Below are 22368 nucleotides of genomic sequence, written 5' to 3'. Positions count from 1 at the left end.
TCTTGAAATTCTTAGATAATATAATCTACTCATACAGATGAAAAAATAAATATAATGCCTAATACATATGAAAAAACTGTTATAAAATATAGCAATATTTATTTCAATATTTAGATCCTTGGGCCTAAAGTTTTTTTTTTTTTTAAGATTTTATTTTATTTATTTGACAGAGCGAGACACAGCGAGAGAGGGAACACAAGCAGGGGGGAGTGAGAGAGGGAGAAGCAGGCTTCCCGCTGAGCAGGGAGCCCGATGTGGGGCTTGATGTGGGGCTCAATCCCAGGACCCCGGCATCATGACCTGAGCGGAAGGCAGACGCTTAACGACTGAGCCACCCAGGCGCCCCGGGCCTAAAGATTTAATAGGAGTTACAAGAGAAGCTATTCCATTTAAAATGAAGGCAGAGGTGTAGCAGACACTAGAATAAAACGTGTGGTTAAATAATTATAGAGAAGACTTATTTGTATAAGTGAAATAGGGAAGTATCCTTGATTGAAGCAAAAATAACATGACAAGTACTAGGTGGAGATAATGAATATGCTATTGTTGAAAATGAGCTGGCTCTTCAAGGAAGATGTAATAATCTATGTTGTGTCATGGGATGGGATAGTGGAAGAATCTCAGAAATCACACACCTATCTCACCGCATGTTGGAGCAAATATTTAGATTCTAAGACCTTTGTGATATTGGAGACCATGTCTTTGAAGAGTTGATGGGAAATAGAGAAAGATTTGAAAAAAAAAGCAGCAGTATTTAAGAGGCTAGAGAGAAAATGTGTGCAGAACTTTGGGGACAGTATCAGATAAGACTGAAAGCCAACAGGAAATCTCCAAATAAATCATTTCAATATGTAATTTTCACAACATAGATTTCTTACCATTTTGCTGCAAATATTTTTTTAAAATTTATATAGAATGGCAATACAGTATTTTAAAAACTAGCCTTTATGAAATTCATTGACACCACATTTCATTTGTCTCTATTAATTTAATAATGTATGGTTTGAAATCTAGAAAAAGGAGTCTCAAGTCTCCCTTTGAACAATTTGCTTTGGTTTCACTGTTTTTCTAGTAATCTACCACTGCAGTGAAACTCTTTTAAACTAAATACTTAGTTGGAAATGCTATAAATACTTTAGCTCTTTCCAAGAAGTGGGTATGCAAATCCCAACTATGTCCCCAACTTTTTTCATAATTAGACTGATTAAACTGTTTTGGCTTCAAAGTCCTATTATTCTTTTAAATCCATCTTTCTGTTTATTTCTTCCCACTTAACTTTTCCTGCAAATGTTGGCTAGTATTCCACTGGTTTCGAATGTATTAATCTCCCAGTCAGGTACTGTGAATTCAATCCTATCTTTACACCTAGTCAACTAATTGCATCAGATGGAAAGCAAAATTCCCAAACCAGCGCTTCTAAGCAGTTTTCCCTTAGGGAGGAGATGGGAGAATTGTTTTCCCGAGTAGGCGGAGCAGGAGCTCAGACGCAGACCTCCAACAGCCTCTCGAAGCTCCGCTCCTCACGCACTCCACGCCCCTCTGTCGTACACGCCGTCTCCGGAGCGGGCGTCTGACGTCGAGCGGAAGTGGTGTAAGGCGGCCGCCGGAGGTGTATTTGGTGTGTTGCGCGACTGGGCCTAAGAGTGGACCGGTTTGTTCCCTCGTGAAGATATCACTATGTCGATCGAAATCGAGTCCTCGGAGTGAGTCCTGCGGTGGCGGAAGTTTGCGAAGTGGTGGGGGCGGGGAGGTGAAGGGTGTGGAGTGGAAGATGCTCAGGGGGAGGCGTCTGAGAGCCTAGGGAGTGGAGGGCTTCTCCTTGCCTACAAAGAAGCTTCTTGGATCTGGCTACGTCGGAGGCGGGCCCACTAGAAAGTCGCGGACGAGAAGCCCACAGCCCCATGGGAGACTGCACGGGGCTAGGAGGAAGGATAGGCCTTGAAGATCTGAGTTCTAGCCATCGCCAACTCCTGGCGCGTTCTGTGACTGATCAGATTGCCCATCCATTCTGGACTCCAGTCTAATTACCTGCACAAGGGAGCTTGGATTTTAAGCTTCCTTCTCTTCCCGCTTCCCCTGTAACAGTGTGATTCGTTTCCTCTGCTTATATGGCCCCTTTGCGTTTCTCTGCCCAGCACTTACTTACCCAGTATTGTAGCTGTTTCTCTGCCCACCCTACTGGCCTGTGTAGGCGCCTAGGAGCTCCTTTTCCGTATAGTCCCAGTGCTTAGCAGACCGTAGAGCCTCAATTACTGCCGTTGGAATGAATGAACGATTAGCTGTTTTATGAAGCGGTATCTGGCGCTGAATTTTGATTGGTCAGAGAGTTCTCTGTAGCTACAAAGGAGAGACAGAATCTGAAGATTGGGCCAGAAGAATGATCTACTTGGGGGGGAGGCGGACTAATGACTGAAGAAGGTCTTTAGTGAACTTTTTTAGGACTCCACCCTCTACCTTGCCCTTGCCTATACATAATAATTAAACCAGCAGACATAACATTTGTGTCTTGAGTGCAAGTAAGGGAGAGGACTTGTCCTGAAGACCTGCCACAGGAAGAAGGGAGGTTTATTCATTCAACAAATACTGTCTACTATGTACTGTTCTAGACCCTGGGGATGCAGTAGTTAACAAAACACAAAAATCCTTCCCTTTATAGAATGTACATTGTGATTGGGGAGGGCCCACACAACAGACAAAAACAGTAAGTAAAATATGAGACTTAACAGATGGTAGTAAGTGTTGTGGAGAAAAAGCAAAGAAGAGTGATAGTGCTGGCAACTAAGACAACTAAGTCAGGGCAGGAGTTGGAAAGGATTCCGTGCTTTGGGGTCTAAATAAGAGCAGACACCAACCATTCTCCCATCCTTGGGCTGCTGCATGCTTGTTCGTTCGTGTTTTTAAGATTTTATTTTTAAGTAATCTCTACACCCAGTGTGGGGCTTAAACCCACAACCCTGAGATCAGGAGCCTCACACTCTACCGACTGAACCAGTCAGGAACCCTTGCATGTTTTTATTATCAGTAATAGCTACTAGTTAGTGAGTATTTTCTATGCCAGTCATGCTATTAACAGTATAGTCAACCCTACAGGGTAGGTATTTTTCTTAACAGATGAGGAAACACGCACAGAGATGTTAACTGACTTGCCCAGGGTCACAGTAAGTGACAGAACTCTGATTCAAATCCCAGCCTGTCTCCAGAGCTTTTAGGTCTTTGTGTATTACAGTTGACCCCTAAATAACATGGGTTTGAACTGCGCAGATCTACTTATCTGAGCATATTTTTATCGTACAGTACTGTAAGTGTACTCTTCCTAATGATTTTCTTTTTTCTAGCTTGCTTTATTGTTAGGACACAGTTTATAATACCTATAACATACAGAATATATGTTAATTGACTCTTTATGTTATCAGTAAGGCTTCTGTCAACAGCAGGCTATTAACTTTTGAGATTTTGGGGAATCAAAAGTTAAACACAGATTCTTGACTGTGCAGCGGGTCAGTGCCCTTAACCCATGTTGTTCAGGAGTCAACTGTACATTGTGTTGGAAGAAAGTAAATTTTGATTTGAGGTGTGTCAAATATGAGATTTTTACAGGGAGGGTGCCTTTTTGGGGAGTGCAAATGGAAGTATCCTAAGAAAGATAGTAGGTACTAAAATAGCAGGGATCTAAACCTGAGTATCTCTCAAAGGGGCCATGAGAGAAAAGACTACTTAATGCAAGTAGCAGTAATCAGTTTCCTTCTGCAGGAATTTTTAAGAAGAGGGTATTTGCTTTCCTGTCAGGGATGTATGCTCAAGAGCTACATTGTCAGTTTGAGCCTTCATTTTTCCATTTATCTCTGTTACTTGGTCAAATCCTTATCTGTAAAATGGACATAATAGTAATACCTCATAGGATTCTTTTGAGGAGTAAATGAATCAATATGCCTAAAATACTTAAAACGGTACCTGGTATATAGTAAGTGCATAATAAACAGTAAACATTGTTCATTTTTTTATGTTTATTATTTCTCTCTGATAGAATTGACTAAATTCCAATCTGTAATTCCTTCCGGCCAGGACAGTCTGACCCTCTATTCTCCTGCTGTCCGTAGAAATACAGTATGAGGGGCGCCTGGGTGGCTCTGTGGGTTAAGCATTCGACAGTTGATTTTGGCTCAGATCATGATCTCAGGGTTGTGAGATCAAGCTCCACAACAGGCTCCATGCTGGGTCTGGAGCCTACTTAAGATTTTCTCTAGTTGTCCCTCCTTCTGCCTCCCCTCTTTAAAAAGAAGAAGAAAAAAAAAATACAGTGTGAGCCACATACGTACTTCTAAAGAAAGAAGGAAAACAGTGTATTACAGCATTGTACAGTGAAGTTTTACAGTCTATATGAACAGATTCTTCACCAGATTCCTTACTAAGCCCAAGATCAAGAAGTTTTAACTATAGGGGCGCCTGGGTGGCTCAGTCGTTAAGCGTCTGCCTTTGGCTCAGGTCATGATCCCAGGGTCCTGGGATCGAGCCCCGCATCGGGCTCCCTGCTCAGCTGGGAGCCTGCTTCTCCCTCTCCCACTCCCCCTGCTTGTGTTCCCTCTCTCACTGTGTCTCTCTCTGTCAAATAAATAAATAAAATCTTAAAAAAAAAAAAAAAGTTTTAACTATAAATAACTATATTTAACTATAAATAACTTAAAAGTTTTGTCACATGTTGAAAGTGGTTGCTTCTTCTCTCAATATTTGGAAATTATCTGGCTCCTCTTTTCCCTTGGGAAAGTGAATCCACAATGTTTTTATTTCACTTGTCCTGAAAATTTGGTAATAAAGGCAGTGGGTAGGTGTTACTTTGTTTTGCTTTTACATACAGTATAGTTCTACTTATTGTTTAACAAATCCCCATTAAGAAAATCTCAATTCGTATTTTTTTTTATTGTTTAAAAGAATGGACCAAATAAATCATCCTATAAGCATTTCGAGTATATTGTGTCAATGACTGGACTAGGTTTAAATATTTCACAAAAGTGGACAACAGTAGGGGTGCCTTGGTGGCTCAGTCGAGTAAGCTCAAGTCATGAGCTCAGGATTGTGAGATCAAGCCCTGGGTCCATTCTCTCCCTCTCCCTCTGCCCCTCCCCGCCATGTGCTCACACACACACACTCTCTAATAAATAAGTCTTTTTTTTTTTTTAAGATTTTATTTATTTATTTGACAGAGAGAGACACAGTGAGAGAGGGAACACAAGCAGGGGGAGTGGGAGAGGGAGAAGCAGGCTCCCCGCAGAGCAGGGAGCCCGATGCGGGGCTCGATCCCAGGACCCTGGGGTCACGATCTGAGCCGAAGGCAGACGCTTAACGACTGAGCCACCCAGGCGCCCCAATAAATAAGTCTTTTGAAAAAGTATTCAACAATATAATCATACATTATGCCAAGTTAATAAGAAACTTGGCATAGTAAAAAGATCTCATACCTTGGAAGTAAGAGAGTCACCGTAGTACCAACTCCTTTTCTAGCTGACTGTGAGACACTAGGCAAATTATTTCTCCTTTCTAACCCCAGTTCTTGAATTTTGACTTGAAGGTTGGACTAGATGATCCTCAAAGTCCCTTGTACCTTGAGATTCTGTGATTTTTGGAAAGTTTTACTTACATGATAAAGAACTGGAAAGCAAAGAGTGAAAGGAGGATGGCCAAATAGAAGAAATAAGCTAGGGGGGCTTTATTTTGTAGACTCTTTTGGTTTGTGAGGATTCCTGAACTAAATGAGTTGCTTTCTTTTTTCAGTGTGATCCGTCTTATCATGCAGTACCTAAAGGAGAACAGTTTACATCGGGCGCTAGCCACTTTACAGGAAGAGACTACTGTGTCTCTGAATACGGTGGACAGCATTGAGAGTTTTGTAGCTGACATTAATAGTGGCCATTGGGATACTGTTTTACAGGCTATACAGTCTTTGAAATTGCCAGACAAAACCCTCATTGACCTCTATGAACAGGTAAGAGTGGAGGTGATGCTGATCCCCTTCAGTTGGTTTATTGAGGGTCCCCTCACTGGGAAGCATCAGCGAGCATTCCTTGAAGTACTGTGGGACTATAACAGCCCTTAAAACTTATACTGTCAAGGCTTGAGTACTACTTTGTATGTTTTTTTTCCTCTTTTTTTTTTTGAAAAGCCAAGATTTTCCTAAATTAAAATTATTTTTTAAGTGATCATTAAATAAACTGTTCTGATACCAAGTAGAGTATTACAATTCAGTTCTGGCGCTAACCACCCAGAGTTAGTGCAGACCCTGCAAGCTAAAGGCCCAGCCCTCCACAAGATTCCCTTTACTTCAGACACAAGATGCACTTTTTTGGGGTCTCAGGCCACCCACACTCCTGACCAAGTGGCTGCATATCTGGGTACCCATGACCCCTTAAGAATTGATAATTCACTAGAATGAATCACAGAACTCAGGAAAGTGCTGTATTTATGATTACAGTTATATTATCAAGAATACAGATCAGGACCAGCCAAATGAAGAGACACATAAAGGTGAGGTCTCGGAGGGTCCTGAGTGGAGAGCTTCTAATGTTCTCTCCCTGTGGAGTGTCTCACCTGGCTTATTAATGTGTTTACCAACTAGGAAGCTCCATTGGGGTTTTTATTGGGGTTTCATTCAATCTTCAGCTCCCCAGCACTCCTTGGAGGTTGGGCTGGCTTAAAACCCCAACCCTCTAATGTGGTTGGTCTTTCTGGCAACCAGGCCTTTCCATGAGCTGTCTTCATAGCACAAACTCAGATGTGATGCAAGGGGCTCATTAATAATGAAGATATTCCTATCATTAGGAAAATTCCAAGGTTTTTAGAAGCTCCATGCCAGGAAACCAGGACAAAGATCATATAAATTAGTTATTATACCCTTGTATAATAACAGAATGGGCTTTCTGGAAATAGGAATGTAGTGTTGTTCAAAATAAAAATAGGATAGTTTGTTTATTTACAATCCACATGAGTTCAGTAATTCCCCAAAGAAAATTTCATTTATTGGAGAAAGGTTTCTCTGGAGCCCTTGGAAATATTCTCATCTTTAGTTTTTTCAGTTTCTGTATTCTGAACAGTAAGCCAGAGCGGAGAGGAGATGGGTAGATAAAAATGAAAGACAGAAGTTGAAAGACTGGGGTGGCTCAGTTGCTTAAGCGTCCAACTTCAGCTCAGGTCATGATCTCAGGGTCGTGAGATTGAGTCCTGTGTCAGGCTCCGCCACTCAGCGGGGAATCTGCACCTCCCACTCCCTCTGCCCCTCCCTGCCTCGTGCTCCCTCCCTCTCTTATAAATAAGATCTTAAAAAAAAAAAAAGAAAAATTGAAGTTGCTATTTATAATTGCTTCATTTATCCACCTGAAAATGCTAGGGAAAAGAGAAAGGAATATTTCCTAATATTGGAAATCATGTTGGGAGGCCATTTCTGAATCAGAAATTGTACTGAAAGAGTACTAAGAGAATGCATTGAAACAGACATTTTCTTTCAATTTTCCAGGTTGTTCTGGAATTGATAGAGCTGCGTGAATTGGGAGCTGCCAGGTCACTCCTGAGACAGACTGACCCCATGATCATGTTAAAACAAACACAGCCAGAGCGGTATATTCATTTGGAGAACCTCTTGGCCAGGTCTTATTTTGATCCTCGTGAGGTATGACAAGAAGCTCTTGTTAACTTTAAAAAAAATGCAATAATCTGTTTTTTACCATTTTATTGGATACTGATTTTGATTTAATTTTTGAGAATGATACTTTACTGTATATGTGTGTTGATTGGAATTTACATATGCTAAAGAGAATAATCTTGTTCAATTTTCTGAATATTTGAAGGTCTTCCCTCCCCTACACATTCCATTTTAGAGGGTTGTATGTTGATTAGTAAAGAAGCAAAAAATTTACTGTGATATAATTTCCACATTAGCCCAAGTACTTATTGACCCTGAAGTGCTGCCTGACGGCTAGCATATTTACTGTGCATTTGTGTCCCTTGGCCCAACAAGTGCAGTTTTTTCTCAACGTTTTTAGTTCTTAGAAAGCTCGTGCTTTTGTCTCAGCCAGTTATGCTTACTGGTAGAGTGTGGTGACAGATACTCTTTTCTTCTTCCCAAACCTTATTATATGTTTCACTGTTTCATTGTTTCTCACCCAGCCTTTTACTAGTCTAAATAGGAGGAAGAAGAATTTAATAGGTCCTAGAGAGTGGAAAGTTAGGGTAAACTCACAGAAACCATGAGGATAAAGGAAGGAAGTTTAGATTACCATAACAGGATTCAAGTTAGAGGTGGTGAAGAACTTCTGGGCTGGGAGTCGTTGGACTGAAGTAAATGACCAAAAAATTACTAAAAGAATCCTCAGCTCTGCAGATTTTTCAAAAAACTGGAAAAACAACTCTGGCTTTGACGTGGTTTACTTGGACCCTTTCAGAAATAACAGTGTGGATTGGCTGACCTCAGGTCTCTCCCAACGCGTACTTTTGAAATGCAAGTGGGGAGAGTTGGGAGTTGTCTTAACTAATTAATATAATTAATCCCTTCTTTAACCAGATATTTTTTTTTTATATATTTTTTAAATGTTTCTGCTTGGGGCAGCTGAGTGGCTCAGTCGTTGGGTGTCTGCCTTCGGCTCAGGTCATGATCCCAGGGTCCTGGGATCAAGTTCTGCATTGGGCTCCTTGCTCAGCAGGGAACCTGCTTCTCCCTCTCCCTCTTTGCCTGCAGCTCCTCCTCCTCTCTCTCTGTCAAATAAATAAATAAAATCTTAAAAAAAAAAATGTTTCTGCTTGATGATTATTGTTGTTTTTAAGTAAGCACACTCCTATCCTTCTCCTTTTTCAGGCATACCCAGATGGAAGTAGCAAAGAGAAGAGAAGAGCAGCAATTGCCCAGGCCTTAGCTGGGGAAGTCAGTGTGGTGCCTCCATCTCGTCTCATGGCATTGCTGGGGCAGGTAATTAAAGTCTGTGGAACTGAAATTACCCTGAACTCCTGGTACTGTTTCCTATATATAAACTATATGTACAGGCTAAAGAAATCAGACATCCTTAGAACTGGGAGCTGCCTGTAGAGCTGCTTGTACCAGTACCTGTTCCATGCCGCCCTCATTTATCCTGGGAGAAGCAGAATAGATTAGTGGTTAATAGCACAAGCTCTAGAGTTAGTTAGAATTAGGATGGTCGTAGAATTTATCATCCCATTTGGGATGGCTTAAGGGTGCTGTTGATCATTGTGCCAGGACACTGTCAAAGGCAAATTGGAATAAATGTTTACCATAGTTAGAATCCAAGATCTCTCACTTACCAACTAATGTGGGCTTTGGCACATTACCTAACTTTTCTGGACCTTTTTTTTTTTTTTAAGTAATCTTTACACTCAATGTGGGGCTCATAGTCCCGACCCTGATCACATTAAAAGCTCAAAAATCGATAGGAAAAATAGTAAAAATACAATAGATAAGTGGGCAAAGAACATAAATGAAAATAAGAGTTGGCAAATGATCTAGCCTAGGACCATCAGTCTCCAAAATCCATGATTTTTCCACTCCCCATAATGCAGTCACAAACACTGTTGAAGTTGCAACTTTTTGGGAAAACGGTCTGGCGGTGTATATCAAGAGCCTTAACCGTTCATATTCTTTCTTGGATTCAATAGTTTTTCTTCTAGGACTCTATTCTCAGTGAGTATTATCCCTCAAATAGAAAAAGCCTTATGTTCAGAAGTGTTTATTGTGGCATAATTTAGCCGTGTAAAAAATTGGTAGCAGTGTGACTGTCCATTAATATATCAATTAAACTGTTAAAACATTCACCATGTAGGGTATATTTTACAGCCATTGAATTGATAGTTATGTCATTGCATGATCTGAGGATAGGTGAAAACAATATAAAATTTTATATAGAACATCATTACAGATATGTTAATAAACCACACGTAAGGGGGAAAACACTAGAAGGTATACATAAAATGCTAACCAACAGTGGCTCTATTTGGATGTTGGGACTGTGGGAGATTTTTGTTTTCCAAATTTTGTTTATAATAAAAGTCAAACCTCTAAGAAAATAGATATGGAAATACGGACCTGTTGGCTCTCAGAGTTCCCTTGCACCCCAGGATCAGCCTGTGTTCCAAAGACACAGAGTTGCACAGATTATGTTGTCTTTGGAGGGCCAAAGGTGTGTGGGTGTGGATGGTAACCTGGTCCTTTCGGGCTGGGCTTTGAGCAGTCAGGACGAGATCTTAGAAGCAGCCAAGCAGGTTAGTGTGCGTTTCTTTGCTGACAGGCACTGAAGTGGCAGCAGCACCAGGGGTTGCTTCCTCCCGGCATGACCATAGATTTGTTCCGAGGCAAAGCGGCTGTCAAAGATGTGGAAGAAGAAAAGTTTCCTACACAGCTGAGCAGGCATATTAAGGTAGGATCCTTAGATACTCAGCCATTTGCTCATCATTTGTTGAGGACTCTGTGCTTGCTCAGCCAGGCTGTGTGCCAGGAGCTGACAACTTTCAGGGTTGCTGCTGGTGACCACTGGGGTCCTCCTGGGGTCTGGCAGTGGCACCCCTCAGGTGTATATCCATAAATTTGGCAGCTGGCCCATCCTCTGCCCTTGCACTTCCTCCCAGGAGGCCTTCATTTGGAAGCATTGGTTAGCTCTAACCACTAACATTGGTTAGCTCTTTGGGTATGCCTGGAACTAACTGTGAGCTTTCTGTGTATTCGCCCTGTTCATCATTGCTGCTTTTGCCTGTTACATGTCCGGCAAAGTACCCGGCATGGACTGTAAAGCAGGCTTGTGTGGTGTTCGAGGAAAATAATTTTATCATCTCATGGCTGGTTCACGTTTTTTTTTGTTTGTTTGTTTATTATTTTAATCTGAGACTTTTCTAGCACAAAGCACAATCACGAAATTGCTGCAATTCCCAGAATTTCAAGCCTATTTGCTACTTCAGCATCTCCTTTCTGTTAGTTTCTCTCTGGGTTTGTGCTCTTACTGAATTTATGGATTTTGAAATATTTCATATTCCTCAAATCTTGGACCTTTGGCTTAGGGCTTTGAATTTATCTTTTCTGGATTATATGTTCTGATTCGCATGTAAAGATATTTCTGAGTAGCACTGTTCTATTTACCTGGCTGAAGCCTTGAGACAGAAATCCATTATAATTATGCTGCTGGGCTAAGATTTTCTTTTATAAAGACTTTCCTTTTCTGGCATTTAAAACGAAATTCATAATAGAGCTTTTCTCTGTTCTCATTTGTCTAATGTTCTGTAGTTTTCATCTATTATGGGGAACATCATTGCTGGTAAATGCTCAGGATACATCTCCTAGGCAAATAGTCTGTCAGCTCTAATTCTAGAGTCAGTCAGCGACACATTATCACTTGATTAAATGAAGGTCATGAAAAGAAACCGGATGGAAAATTTGTTTACAAAGCAGTATAGGAAAACAGACATTTATTTTGAAAAACTGAATTGTTGTCCCCTAGATGTACAACATATTGTCTCATACTGAGTGTGAAAGTCATACTGATAGTGGCTGCTTCATGTAAAAACTTACTGAGTGTTTTAATAGGATTATTTGTTCCAAGTCCTTTCACATTGCTTTGGAAATATCAACTTCACATTAAAAAAAACCTAGTTTAAACTGAGAGCCCAGACCTAAAACTGGTCAGAGAAAATATATCCATTGTCTCTGTGTCCAGATACAGAAATACCCCTCCAATACTCCGTAATATAGGCTAGCTATGACTTTGTGCTAGGGCAGGATTTCTCAAAAGGTTAAAATGGAAATTGTTTTAAGGTCAGTAGATAAAAATGCATCTGTTTCATTGTTTCATTTGAAACAGTTTGGTCAGAAATCACATGTGGAGTGTGCTCGATTTTCTCCAGATGGTCAGTATTTGGTCACTGGGTCTGTTGATGGATTCATTGAAGTCTGGAACTTTACGACTGGAAAAATCAGGAAGGTAAAGTATTTAAAATAGATTAACTTTTCTAATGGGAGAATTATCTATTTTTTGTTTTTAAATTATCTGTTATTTTTACAATATAAGTTTATTTTTTAAATGAATAATATATACATCTGATACAACATTTTTTTAAAGATAATATTTGTTTGAGAGAGAGAGGGCTAGCTCGAGCATGAGCAGGGGGAGGAGCAGAGGGGAAGGGAAAGGGAGAAGCATACTCCCTGCTGAGCGCAGAGCCAGACTCAGGGCTCCATCCCAGGACACTGAGATCTTGACCTGAGCCGAAGTCAGACACTTAACCGACTGAGCCACCCAGGTGCCCCCATCTGATACAACATTTTATAAAACAGAACAGTTATTCAGGAGCAAGAGCAAGAGTCTTGCTCCTATCCTTGTCCCTCAGCTGGTCAGTTCTCTTCCCTGGTCCAGCCACGGTCATCAGTTTCTTATGTAATCTTCCTGGAATTTCTAGGTATATGTAAGCAATTACTTATTGTTTCTAATCTAATGTAATTGTAGTACTAATTATTTCTCTTATTATGAATGAAGTTGAATATCTTTTTATATGTGAAAAGCCACTAATATTTCCTGTTCTGTGAAGTCTTCGTATCGTTTGTCTATTTTTCTTTTGGATTCTAACTGATTTTTAGGAAGTTTGAGGAAATCAATCTTTGTAATATGTATTGCAAATATTTTTCAGTTTTGACCGTTATCTTTTGACTTTGCTCATCATTTTGTTTTATTACTTAATTTTTTTGTATCATTATTATTTTTTTTTTTTTAAAGATTTTTTTAATTTATTTATTTGAGACAGAGAGAATGAGAGAGAGAGAGCACATGAGAGGGGGGAGGGTCAGAGGCAGAAGCAGGCTCCCTGCCGAGCAGGGAGCCCGATGTGGGACTCGATCCAGGGACTCCAGGATCATGACCTGAGCCGAAGGCAGTCGCTTAACCAACTGAGCCACCCAGGCGCCCTGTATCATTATATTTATCCATTTTTTTCTTCTACAACTTCTAGTTGCTTTCATGTTTCATTTTATGTTTAATTTTTGATCCATTGGAATTTGTTTAGGGGGATGAAGTTGGTGTAGATCCAACGTAATTTTTTTTCCTAAATAGGTATTTATTGACTATCCACTGATTTAAAATATAATCTTTATCATAGAATACTAACTTCCACTCCATGGGTAGTGAATTCATGAGTGGTTTTCATTTTCTGCTTCATATATTTCCTTATAGTTTGCTTTTTTTTTTTTTAAAAACCATGATGCAGGGCACCTGGGTGGCTCAGTCAGTTGAGCGACTGCCTTCGGCTCAGGTCATGATCCCAGGGTCCTGGGATCGAGTCCCACATCGGGCTCCCTGCTCTGCGGGGAGCCTGCTTCTCCCTCTCCCACTCTCCCTGCTTGTGTTCCCTCTCTCACTGTGTCTCTCTCTGTCAAATAAATAAATAAAATCTTTAAAAAAACAAAAAAACCATGATGCAGTCTTACTTTGTAATTAGGAAAAGATGAAGATACTTTGTTCTGAATACTAATGGATGATAAAAGAAACATCACAAGTCGATTAGTCAATATATGGCTTTAGGAAAAGTAGCTGACAATTTGGAAAAGACATTGGTTTTTCACATCATACCCTAAAATAAATTCAGACACATTAAAAATGTACAATGTAGAGTTGTAGGGGAATTTTGCATAGAAAAAAGATCCATAAGCAAAAGGGTGTTTCATTGGAATTTTTTAGAGTATTAATTTGAAGTGTACAAAATTACTTATTCCCAGCACTAGCAGTGGTTCATTAGGAACGTGTACATGGCACTAGTATTTGCTTTGGAAATTCAGAGTAGGCACAATCCGTTATTCTGCTTTTAGTGGGTTTGTAGAGATCTGGCGTAACCGGGGGTTTTGTGTTATTTTGGTAACTGCTTATCTTTGTTTCCTTTAGGATCTTAAATACCAGGCCCAGGATAACTTCATGATGATGGACGATGCTGTCCTCTGCATGTGTTTCAGCAGAGATACAGAAATGTTAGCAACTGGGGCCCAAGATGGAAAAATCAAGGTATTTATTAGTGGCACAAACCTTTATATGTAGACATTTTGATACTTCTGCAATGAGGTAGTGTTCCACATGTGATAGCTTAATAGTAGCAACTTTGTTGAGCATCAGCTTTATGCTAATTTACTTTTTCTTGTTTAATCCTAATAACTCTGCCTCAGGAGGTTCAATAATCAGTTTAAGGTCACACAGTTGGTAACTGATAGATTGGGACTTCAACTTAGATCTGCTCCTCATGCCCTTTCTGCTGTACCACCCTGGCTCACCTTATATGATGTGTTGTACTTTGGGGTTTTTTTAGGGAATGGGGTGGTCTGCTGTTGATTAGCTGTGGTTTGTATTTAATTGCTGGTGAAACACCCTGGGCTAGATAAAATACAGAAAAGTCTCTGCTAAGTGAACTTTGAGTCTGAATTTTTGTTTTAATAATTTACAAGGAAAGAGGTTTAAGTTTCAGAGGATTCAGTTATTGCACTATGTGAAGCAGCCATATTCAACTATTAGCATGCATTTTTAATGCTGTTTTAGTACAGTATTGAGCATTGCATCTTGCTTGGCTCTGCAGGCTAGAGTGGGACTCTGTTTACAAGTTTTTGCTATTTTTTTTTTTATGTAAAGGTATGGAAGATTCAGAGTGGACAGTGTTTAAGGAGATTTGAAAGGGCACACAGTAAAGGTGTCACCTGTCTAAGCTTTTCTAAGGATAGCAGTCAGATCCTTAGTGCCTCTTTTGACCAGACAATTCGGTAAGTAAGAGTCCCCAAACTCCCTCACTTGGGTTTGCTATAATGAAGCACTGGAGGGAGGTACTCGTGATTCCTTATGCTTTCACCAAGATGGTGTTATATGAAGAGTCAGTGTATGTGAGACCTCATTATTATTTTGTTCATTTGAGTCTACCCAGAAGAGAGAAAGGGATTATAGCAGTGTTTCATGTTTCTCAAAGTGTGATTTTTGACCCACCTGCAGCAGAAGCACCATAGAGGACATATTACAAATATAGCCAAGACCTAGAAGTATGTCCCTGAACAGAAGCCTATGGTATTATTGGCATATTTTCTTCCAGTCTTTTTTTTTTTTTTTTAAGATTTTTTTTATTTATTTGACAGAGAGAGACACAGTGAGAGAGAGAACACAAGCAGGGGGTGTGGGAGAGGGAGAAGCAGGCTTCCCGCCGAGCAGGGGGCCCCATGTGGGGCTTGATCCCAGGACCCTGGGATCATGACCTGAGCCAAAGGCAGACGCTTAACTACTGAGCCACCCAGGTGCCCCTTCTTCCAGTCTTTGTGCCAAGCTTTTGTTTTTGTTTTGTTTGGCATAATGAAAATTTTACTACATACATAATTGCATAGTCCTCTTTCTTCACCTGATATTATAAATTGAGCTTCTGTAATTCATTGAAAGAATATTTGGTCCCAACTGCAGTTTATAGAATATTTTTATTACATAAACTATTTTTTTTTTAAGATTTTATTTATTTGTGAGAGAATGAGCGAGAGAGAGCACACACGAGTGGGCAGGAAAGGCAGAGTGAAAGGGAGAAGCAGACTCCCGCCAAGCAGGGAGCCTGATGTGGGACTCCATCCCAGGACCCTGGTTTCATGACCTCAAGGCAGACTGTTAACCGACTGAGCCACCCAGGCGCCCTGCATTCTGTAGAATATTAATTGTAAATTTCTTTTTGTTTGTGATAGAATTCATGGTTTAAAATCTGGGAAAACATTGAAGGAATTTCGTGGCCATTCCTCCTTTGTTAATGAAGCAACTTTTACACAAGATGGACATTATATTATTAGTGCATCCTCTGATGGCACTGTAAAGGTTAAGTATTTGCTACTGGTCTATTTTGGGGTTTCTATTTTTGTCCTTTGAAGAGTTTTCAGTGGTGATAATAGTGATGATTGTGGTGGAGTAAACTTCTTTAATAGCTGTTTTCAAGCTGTAAATGAGTGGAGTCTGAGACAGTAGTAATATTCTTTGGTGAATCCCTACTGAAGGACCTCCAGTTTCAAACTTACATAATCAAAATAGACTTTATCGTGTAGGAAAAGAGGAAGGGTGTGGAGGCCTGTATTAAGTCACACCCCATTTATAGTGGTTAAAGTCTATCTTGATAAAGGTATGGTTCACCCACAATAGTCAAGTTTACAAAGGGCTTAGTGGCCAGATAAATAGATCTTTTTTTTGTTGCACAGTCTCACCCGACCCCTGACCCCCCAACATTTTAGGGGCCTTCCCAACAGCATTTGTAGAGAGGCAGGAGAGGTGTAGAGTACTACTAAGCCCTTTCTCAAATACTCATTTACTGTCCTCAGCTCTCAGCTGCAAGTAGTGGATCTTCAGCACCTTAAGAGGTTTGGTTATTTATTTATTTATTTTTTAAAGATTTTATTTATTTGACAGAGAGAGAGATAGTGAGAGCAGGAACACAAGCAGGGGGAGTGGGAGAGGGAGAAGCAGGCTTCCTGCCGAGCAGGGAGCCCGATGTGGGACCCGATCCCAGGACCCTGGGATCATGACCTGAGCCAAAGGCAGACGCTTAACGACTGAGCCACCCAGGCGCCCGAGGTTTGGTTATTTTAATTGCAGGCCTCATTTCCTAAAAGAGATGAGAAATCCAAATAGAAAATTGCTGGAGATCTTTGAGACAATCCCATTTATATTCTGGACCTGCTTTTATTTAATTTTTTTAAAAAGATTTTATTTATTTATGAGACAGAGAGAGAAGGGGAGGCAGAGGGAGAAGCTGGCTCCCCACAGAGCAGGAAGCCCGATGTAGGACTTGATCCCAGGACCCCGGGATCACGAGTGGAGCCGAAAGCAGCTACCTAGCCGACTGAGCCACCCAGGTGCCCTGGACCTGCTTTTAAATTGCCTTATGTATGTGTGTAGTTTGTGGCAGAAGACCTAAGCATTTTAACACAAACGCCTAAAAGACCACCCTCTGAAATTGCTTGTTCTGGCTTGGGAATTGAACCAGGAACCTGAGGGTAGGAAAGTCTTCCTCAGGATGGTTGGGGAGATACACAGAGCTCTTAGTATTTTAGTCATGGGATTTGCCCTCTTTGTGCTTTGTATATGGGCCTTACAACTTGTACAATGCCAGTGGGAGGTTGCCTGTCTATCCCTCTTTGTTTTGTGGTCTTTTCCTTTAGTTCTTCAGAGAGTCAGGTAAAGCATCTCACTGACTTTTTGGACAGAAAACACTGGGAGCCTTAGAACTCTTTACTTAAAAGTTCATTTCTCTCCTGAAGGCAATTGGGCTTTAGAGAACAGATTGGGGCAGATGATAACAATATAAATTAGGAAAATGAACACTGGAGAATTAGTGGGGCAGTTCTTTCCTCCTGTTTATAGGTATTCAACGTCTGTTTTATGCTAAGCTCTGTTGAAAGCACAGAGCAACCAACGCAGTCCGTGCCTTTGAGGCTTTTGTGTCTGTGTACCTCGTTAAGTGAATGGGGTCCAGACAATGCCATTCAAGATTTGGTCCATTTTTCTCTCAGCACATCTCAGATTTCAATAACTGTGATGTCTGATTTAACCCCAGCAGTTCATAACAGCCCAGAAGGGCAAGGTGAAAAGCATTAGGATGGGGACTATTACCAGAAGAGATGTTGGGCTGGGAGAGGTAATACACGTGTCCAAGAGTGACTTCTACTTCATGGATCCTCATGTGTGTGTCCAACACTGGCTTCTCTTCAGTGGTTCAAGCTGTACTGGAATCATTTGTGGAGCTTTTTGAAAAATGGACATGTCTATGCCCCACCCCAGAGCTATCAAATCAGAATCTCAGGATAGAGTCCTGAGCATACAGTTCTAAAAAGCCCGTGTTTTATTTTGATAAGCAGATAAGGATAGCTTCTGGTTGACAGTAGCAGTGTTGATGCGTGGCAAATTTTAAAGATACATAGCTCATTAGGAAAATTTTGTAAGAAAAGATCATAGCCTTGTGACTTTTGTTGATACCAGTTAATCAGCAAACATGATAAGTGCTTACTATGTATATGGCAAAGCTAGGTATTTGATAGGACTAAAAATCAAGCAGCTTTTTTTTCTGAGTCAGTTTTATTCGTTTTTAGTTACCAAATGTTCATTTTTTTAATCCCCAAACTTTAGAAATTCTTATACCCCAAAAATGTTAACACCTTAAATTTTTGTGTTATAGATCTGGAATATGAAGACCACAGAATGTTCAAATACCTTTAAATCCCTGGGCAGCACTGCGGGGACAGATATCACTGTCAACAGTGTGATCCTGCTTCCTAAAAATCCAGAGCACTTTGTGGTGTGTAACAGATCAAATACAGTGGTCATCATGAACATGCAGGGGCAGGTGAGTGCTCAGAAAGTGCCTTTGTACGGATCCTGTGGGCCATTCCTAAATCATGCCTTGGTTCTGGCCTTCCAGTAACCAAATACGGGTTCATCACTCCAAAAACCATATATAATTGACCCCAAAACAATACAGGGGCTAGGGGCACCAACCTCCTGGACAGTAATCTGCATATTACTTTTGACTCCCCCCAAAATTTAACTACTAATAGCCTACTGTTGACTGGAAGCCTTACCGATAACAAACAATTAACACGTATTTTGTATATTGTATGTATTGTGTATACTGTATTTTTTTTTTTTTTAAAGATCTTATTTATTTATTTGACAGAGACAGACACAGTGAGAGAGGGAACACAAGCAGGGGGAGTGGGAGAAGGAGAAGCAGGCTTCCTGCGGAGCAGAGAGCCCGATGCGGGGCTCGATCCCAGGACCCTGGGATCATGACCTGAGCCAAAGGCAGATGTTTAATGGCTGAGCCACCCAGGCACCCCTGTATACTGTATTCTTACCATAAAGTAAGCTTAGAGAAAAGATGTTAAGAAAATCATACGGAAGAGAAAATACATTTACAGTACCATACTGTATTTATTTTTTTAAAAATCCATGGAGTGCTGGATCAGTTAGAAGAGCATGCGACTCTTGATTTCAGGGTTGTGAGTTTGAGCCCCACACTGGGTGTAGAGATTACTAAAAAAAAAAAAACATTAAATTAAAAAAATCTGTATATAAGTGGACATGGGCAGTTCAAACCTGTGTTGTTGATAACAGTCCCTGTCTGAGTAAGGGAGCTACAGTATGTGGATTACTAACTCAGTACGTCTCCTAGTTACCACACGATCTAAGGTAGCACTCGAGTCATAGGAAAAGGGCAACAGTGTCTTCATGATATGTATTTGTAATCGGCACTTTTGTAGCACCAGGGACATTAGGAGTGTCAAGATTAAGGTCTCAAGCCCTGGGAACTTGTTGCGGTGCTACTGACATGTTGGCTTGGGCCCTTGGGGATTCTGCTGAGCATGGAGAAGAGCCAGGGGTGGTGTCTGGAACCGTCTCTCCATCCCATTAGCTCTTATCACTGATAAATTTTAGTTTAGAACCCATGGTTGAGGGCCATCTGGCTGGCTCAGCTGGAAGAGCTTGCAGCTCTTGATCTTGGGGCTGTGAGTTCAAGCTCCAGGTTGGGTATAGAGATTAAATAGAGACACAGACAGACTGACTGAACTAACTAACTAAACTAACTTACAAAAAAAGAGCACATGGTTGAGATGGCTGGTCTGCACTATTTCCTGGCTCCCTGCATAACCAGCTGTAGTTGCCCACTTCCTAATTTTCTGCTGGTACATCATATGTAACCATAGTACAATTATCAAAAACCAGTAAATGACATTGATACAATACTATTAATTCAAATACAAACCTTATTTGGGTTTCACTAGTCTTTACATGCGTTCATTTTGAGGCGACAAGTTCCATGAAATTTTATCAGATGTATAGATTTTTGTAACTACCACCACAATCAGGATACAGAACTGTTTTCATTATCCCCAGAGGAACTTGCTCATGCTACAACCTTTATAGTCAAACTTTACCCCCACCCATCCCTAGCCCCTAACGACCACTGATCTGCTTTCCATTATTGTCATTTTGAGAATGTTGTAAAAATGCAATCATATGGTATGTAACCTTTTAACCTCTTGAGATTGCTTTCACTCAGCTTGATTTATGATGATGTGGTGTATAAAGTAGAGCAAGCAAGGTCTTGGAGACAGAGTTCCATCTTGCATGAGGAAAGCATCCCATTCTGTTAGAGGAAACCGTGGAGTATAAGTCCACAGAGCATTGAGAACTGGTAGTATATTGATTTAGAAATTGTTTGGGTGGTAATGAATTTGCTTCAGGGGAAAATGACAGACTAAAGAGCAGGGTTGGTAACTTGGGATGTATGATTAAGTTTAGATAGCTTATCCGTGGAATATTTCCCAGGCAAGAGGATTTAGCACACGATGAGTGTAATTGGTGATCTAATTATAAATGTCAGGAAACCAAAATGCGGAATTAACAATGTAAAGATGTTAGTTAAAACTGCTGCTAATGCAGATGTTTTGTTTTTGCCTTGGGGTATGGTATGATTTAGATTGTCAGGAGCTTCAGCTCTGGTAAGAGGGAAGGTGGTGATTTTGTTTGCTGCGCCCTGTCTCCCCGCGGTGAGTGGATCTACTGTGTTGGGGAGGACTTCGTGCTCTACTGTTTTAGCACAGTCACTGGCAAACTGGAGAGAACTTTGACAGTGAGTATTACTGACTTGAGGCCATCTCAAGAAATTTAATACTTATGTCTTTCTGAACTCTGAAGTAAACCTTTTCCAGACTGCTGTGTGAAGCTTCGTATCTAAAAAGTGTAAAAATTGCATCACTAAATAAAATATAGGGCCCGTAAGTAATGGTATGGAATTACCTCCTCTCTGAGGAAAGGTCATCCTTCAGTGAACCCTCAGCTTCAAGTGAATAGAATGGGTGGACATAAAGCAGAGAATAAGAAAGGGAACGTGCCTGTCTAGCTAGCTAGATTTAGCCATATCCTCCCTGCTGGGATCAGAGAGTGACAGATACATCTTATTTCTTGTTATGCCACAGTGTGATAGGAGTTAGATCGTCTTTCTCCATCTTTTAGTTGTGTCATTTGGAATATGTGGCCTCCAAGATCTCAGGAGGAGAAAAACTAGCTGAGGGCTACACTGCATGTTTTTGAGACTCACATCTGGAAGTGGCTTATGTTACTTTGTTCCTCATTCTTTTTTGGTTAGAATTCAGTCACATGGCTGACTAAATGCCAGGGGGACAGGGAAAATGTAGTTTTCTGTGGTCCAGAAGGAGAAGTGGTATGAACATATAAAAAATTATATACATACCCATGTTAGAAAATCATCTCTTGGCCTCACATGATTCTTGAGTGAGCTTTTGATGCACCTGCCCTGTCAGGCCTCCATACAGATCTCAGGGGTGCCTAGCTGAGGGGTCTGGAAAATACAAGTTCACTGAATTGATGGAATCATTTGGTCTTAGCCATTGTCTTGGCCTAGAATTTACAAAATAGTGATGGTGAGTAGGATCAACTGTAATGCAAAAGTGATTTGGGACAAAGCATTATTCACACATTATGAAAAACAGTACAAAAAATGTGAACTAGCAGAGTGATAGCCTCATTTATTTTTGTTTTGTTTGTTTAGCCCTCTTCAAGGCTGCCTTAGGATCGATTTCTTTGGTGAGAAGTAGAAGCTTCACTCCTTCTCCCTCCCACTCAGCTCTGGAAGCCTCTTTGGGGTGATTTTTATAGACCTATATCCTCTAACCCAGTACTTTACTTTTCCCAGGTTCACGAGAAGGATGTGATTGGTATCGCACATCACCCTCATCAGAACCTGATTGCTACCTACAGCGAGGATGGACTCCTAAAGCTCTGGAAACCCTAATTTCCACTTTTCTTTTAAAACTTGCTTGAGAGCATGTACCTAAGTGAAGACATATTCATGTATTGCTTTTTTTTTTTTTTTTTTAAGGCTACCTTTTCTAAGCAATTGTCTGAATTAGGAACAAGAATAATTTTGTGAAAATTCAATTCATGTTTAAGTAGCAGTTACCCTTTTATATGTATTTTTAAGGTATTCATTTATCTGTTTCTAATTGGGGCAGTCACTTAATGTTTTCAATAATCTACCTGAAGAGTGAAATACTGCTGTTTCTAGAAGAAAACTGTACTCCTTTGATTTGAAATAGTGATTAAAATGTACCTCCTGCAGTAAAACTTGTGAATAAGTAACTATCCCATATTCAGTAGCTCTTTGCTGGTCCGTTTTTTTAAGGTGTTAATAAACTTTACCCTTTTCGGAGGCTTTGTTTTTAAATGTAAATAAGTGCTCTAGTTTACATATTTAGAATCAAGTGAGGAGGGTGGGATAAAGCATTATTAATCCCAGTACAGCAGGAAGTCTGTTCCTATTTAGAAAGATAGATTG

At 40.5% G+C, this 22368-nt stretch overlaps 1 protein-coding gene and 1 long non-coding RNA gene across 2 annotated transcripts; one reads left to right on the top strand and one right to left on the bottom strand.

Moving 5' to 3' along the window:
* The first annotated feature begins 1545 nt into the window (after positions 1–1545).
* SMU1 (SMU1 DNA replication regulator and spliceosomal factor) lies at positions 1546–22243 on the top strand. The gene is made up of 12 exons (XM_006742977.3): positions 1546–1703; positions 5767–5977; positions 7502–7654; positions 8837–8947; positions 10278–10406; positions 11838–11957; positions 13905–14021; positions 14637–14764; positions 15713–15839; positions 18187–18354; positions 20491–20643; positions 21727–22243. The coding sequence occupies exons 1-12, from the start codon at positions 1678–1680 to the stop codon at positions 21823–21825; spliced, it is 1542 nt and encodes a 513-aa protein (XP_006743040.1). The 5' UTR covers positions 1546–1677; the 3' UTR covers positions 21826–22243.
* Positions 18918–21727, bottom strand: LOC115944186 (uncharacterized). Its single transcript, XR_004078760.2, has 2 exons — positions 21265–21727; positions 18918–19043 (listed from the first exon to the last, which is right to left on the bottom strand). It is a non-coding gene; the product is annotated as an uncharacterized LOC115944186 (long non-coding RNA).
* Positions 22244–22368: the final 125 nt, after the last annotated feature.

Source organism: Leptonychotes weddellii, chromosome 14, assembly GCF_054177405.1.
Source record: "Leptonychotes weddellii isolate Sample4059 chromosome 14, ASM5417740v2, whole genome shotgun sequence".
Lineage (NCBI taxonomy): Eukaryota > Metazoa > Chordata > Mammalia > Carnivora > Phocidae > Leptonychotes > Leptonychotes weddellii.
This window is presented reverse-complemented; position numbering and strand designations above follow the sequence as displayed.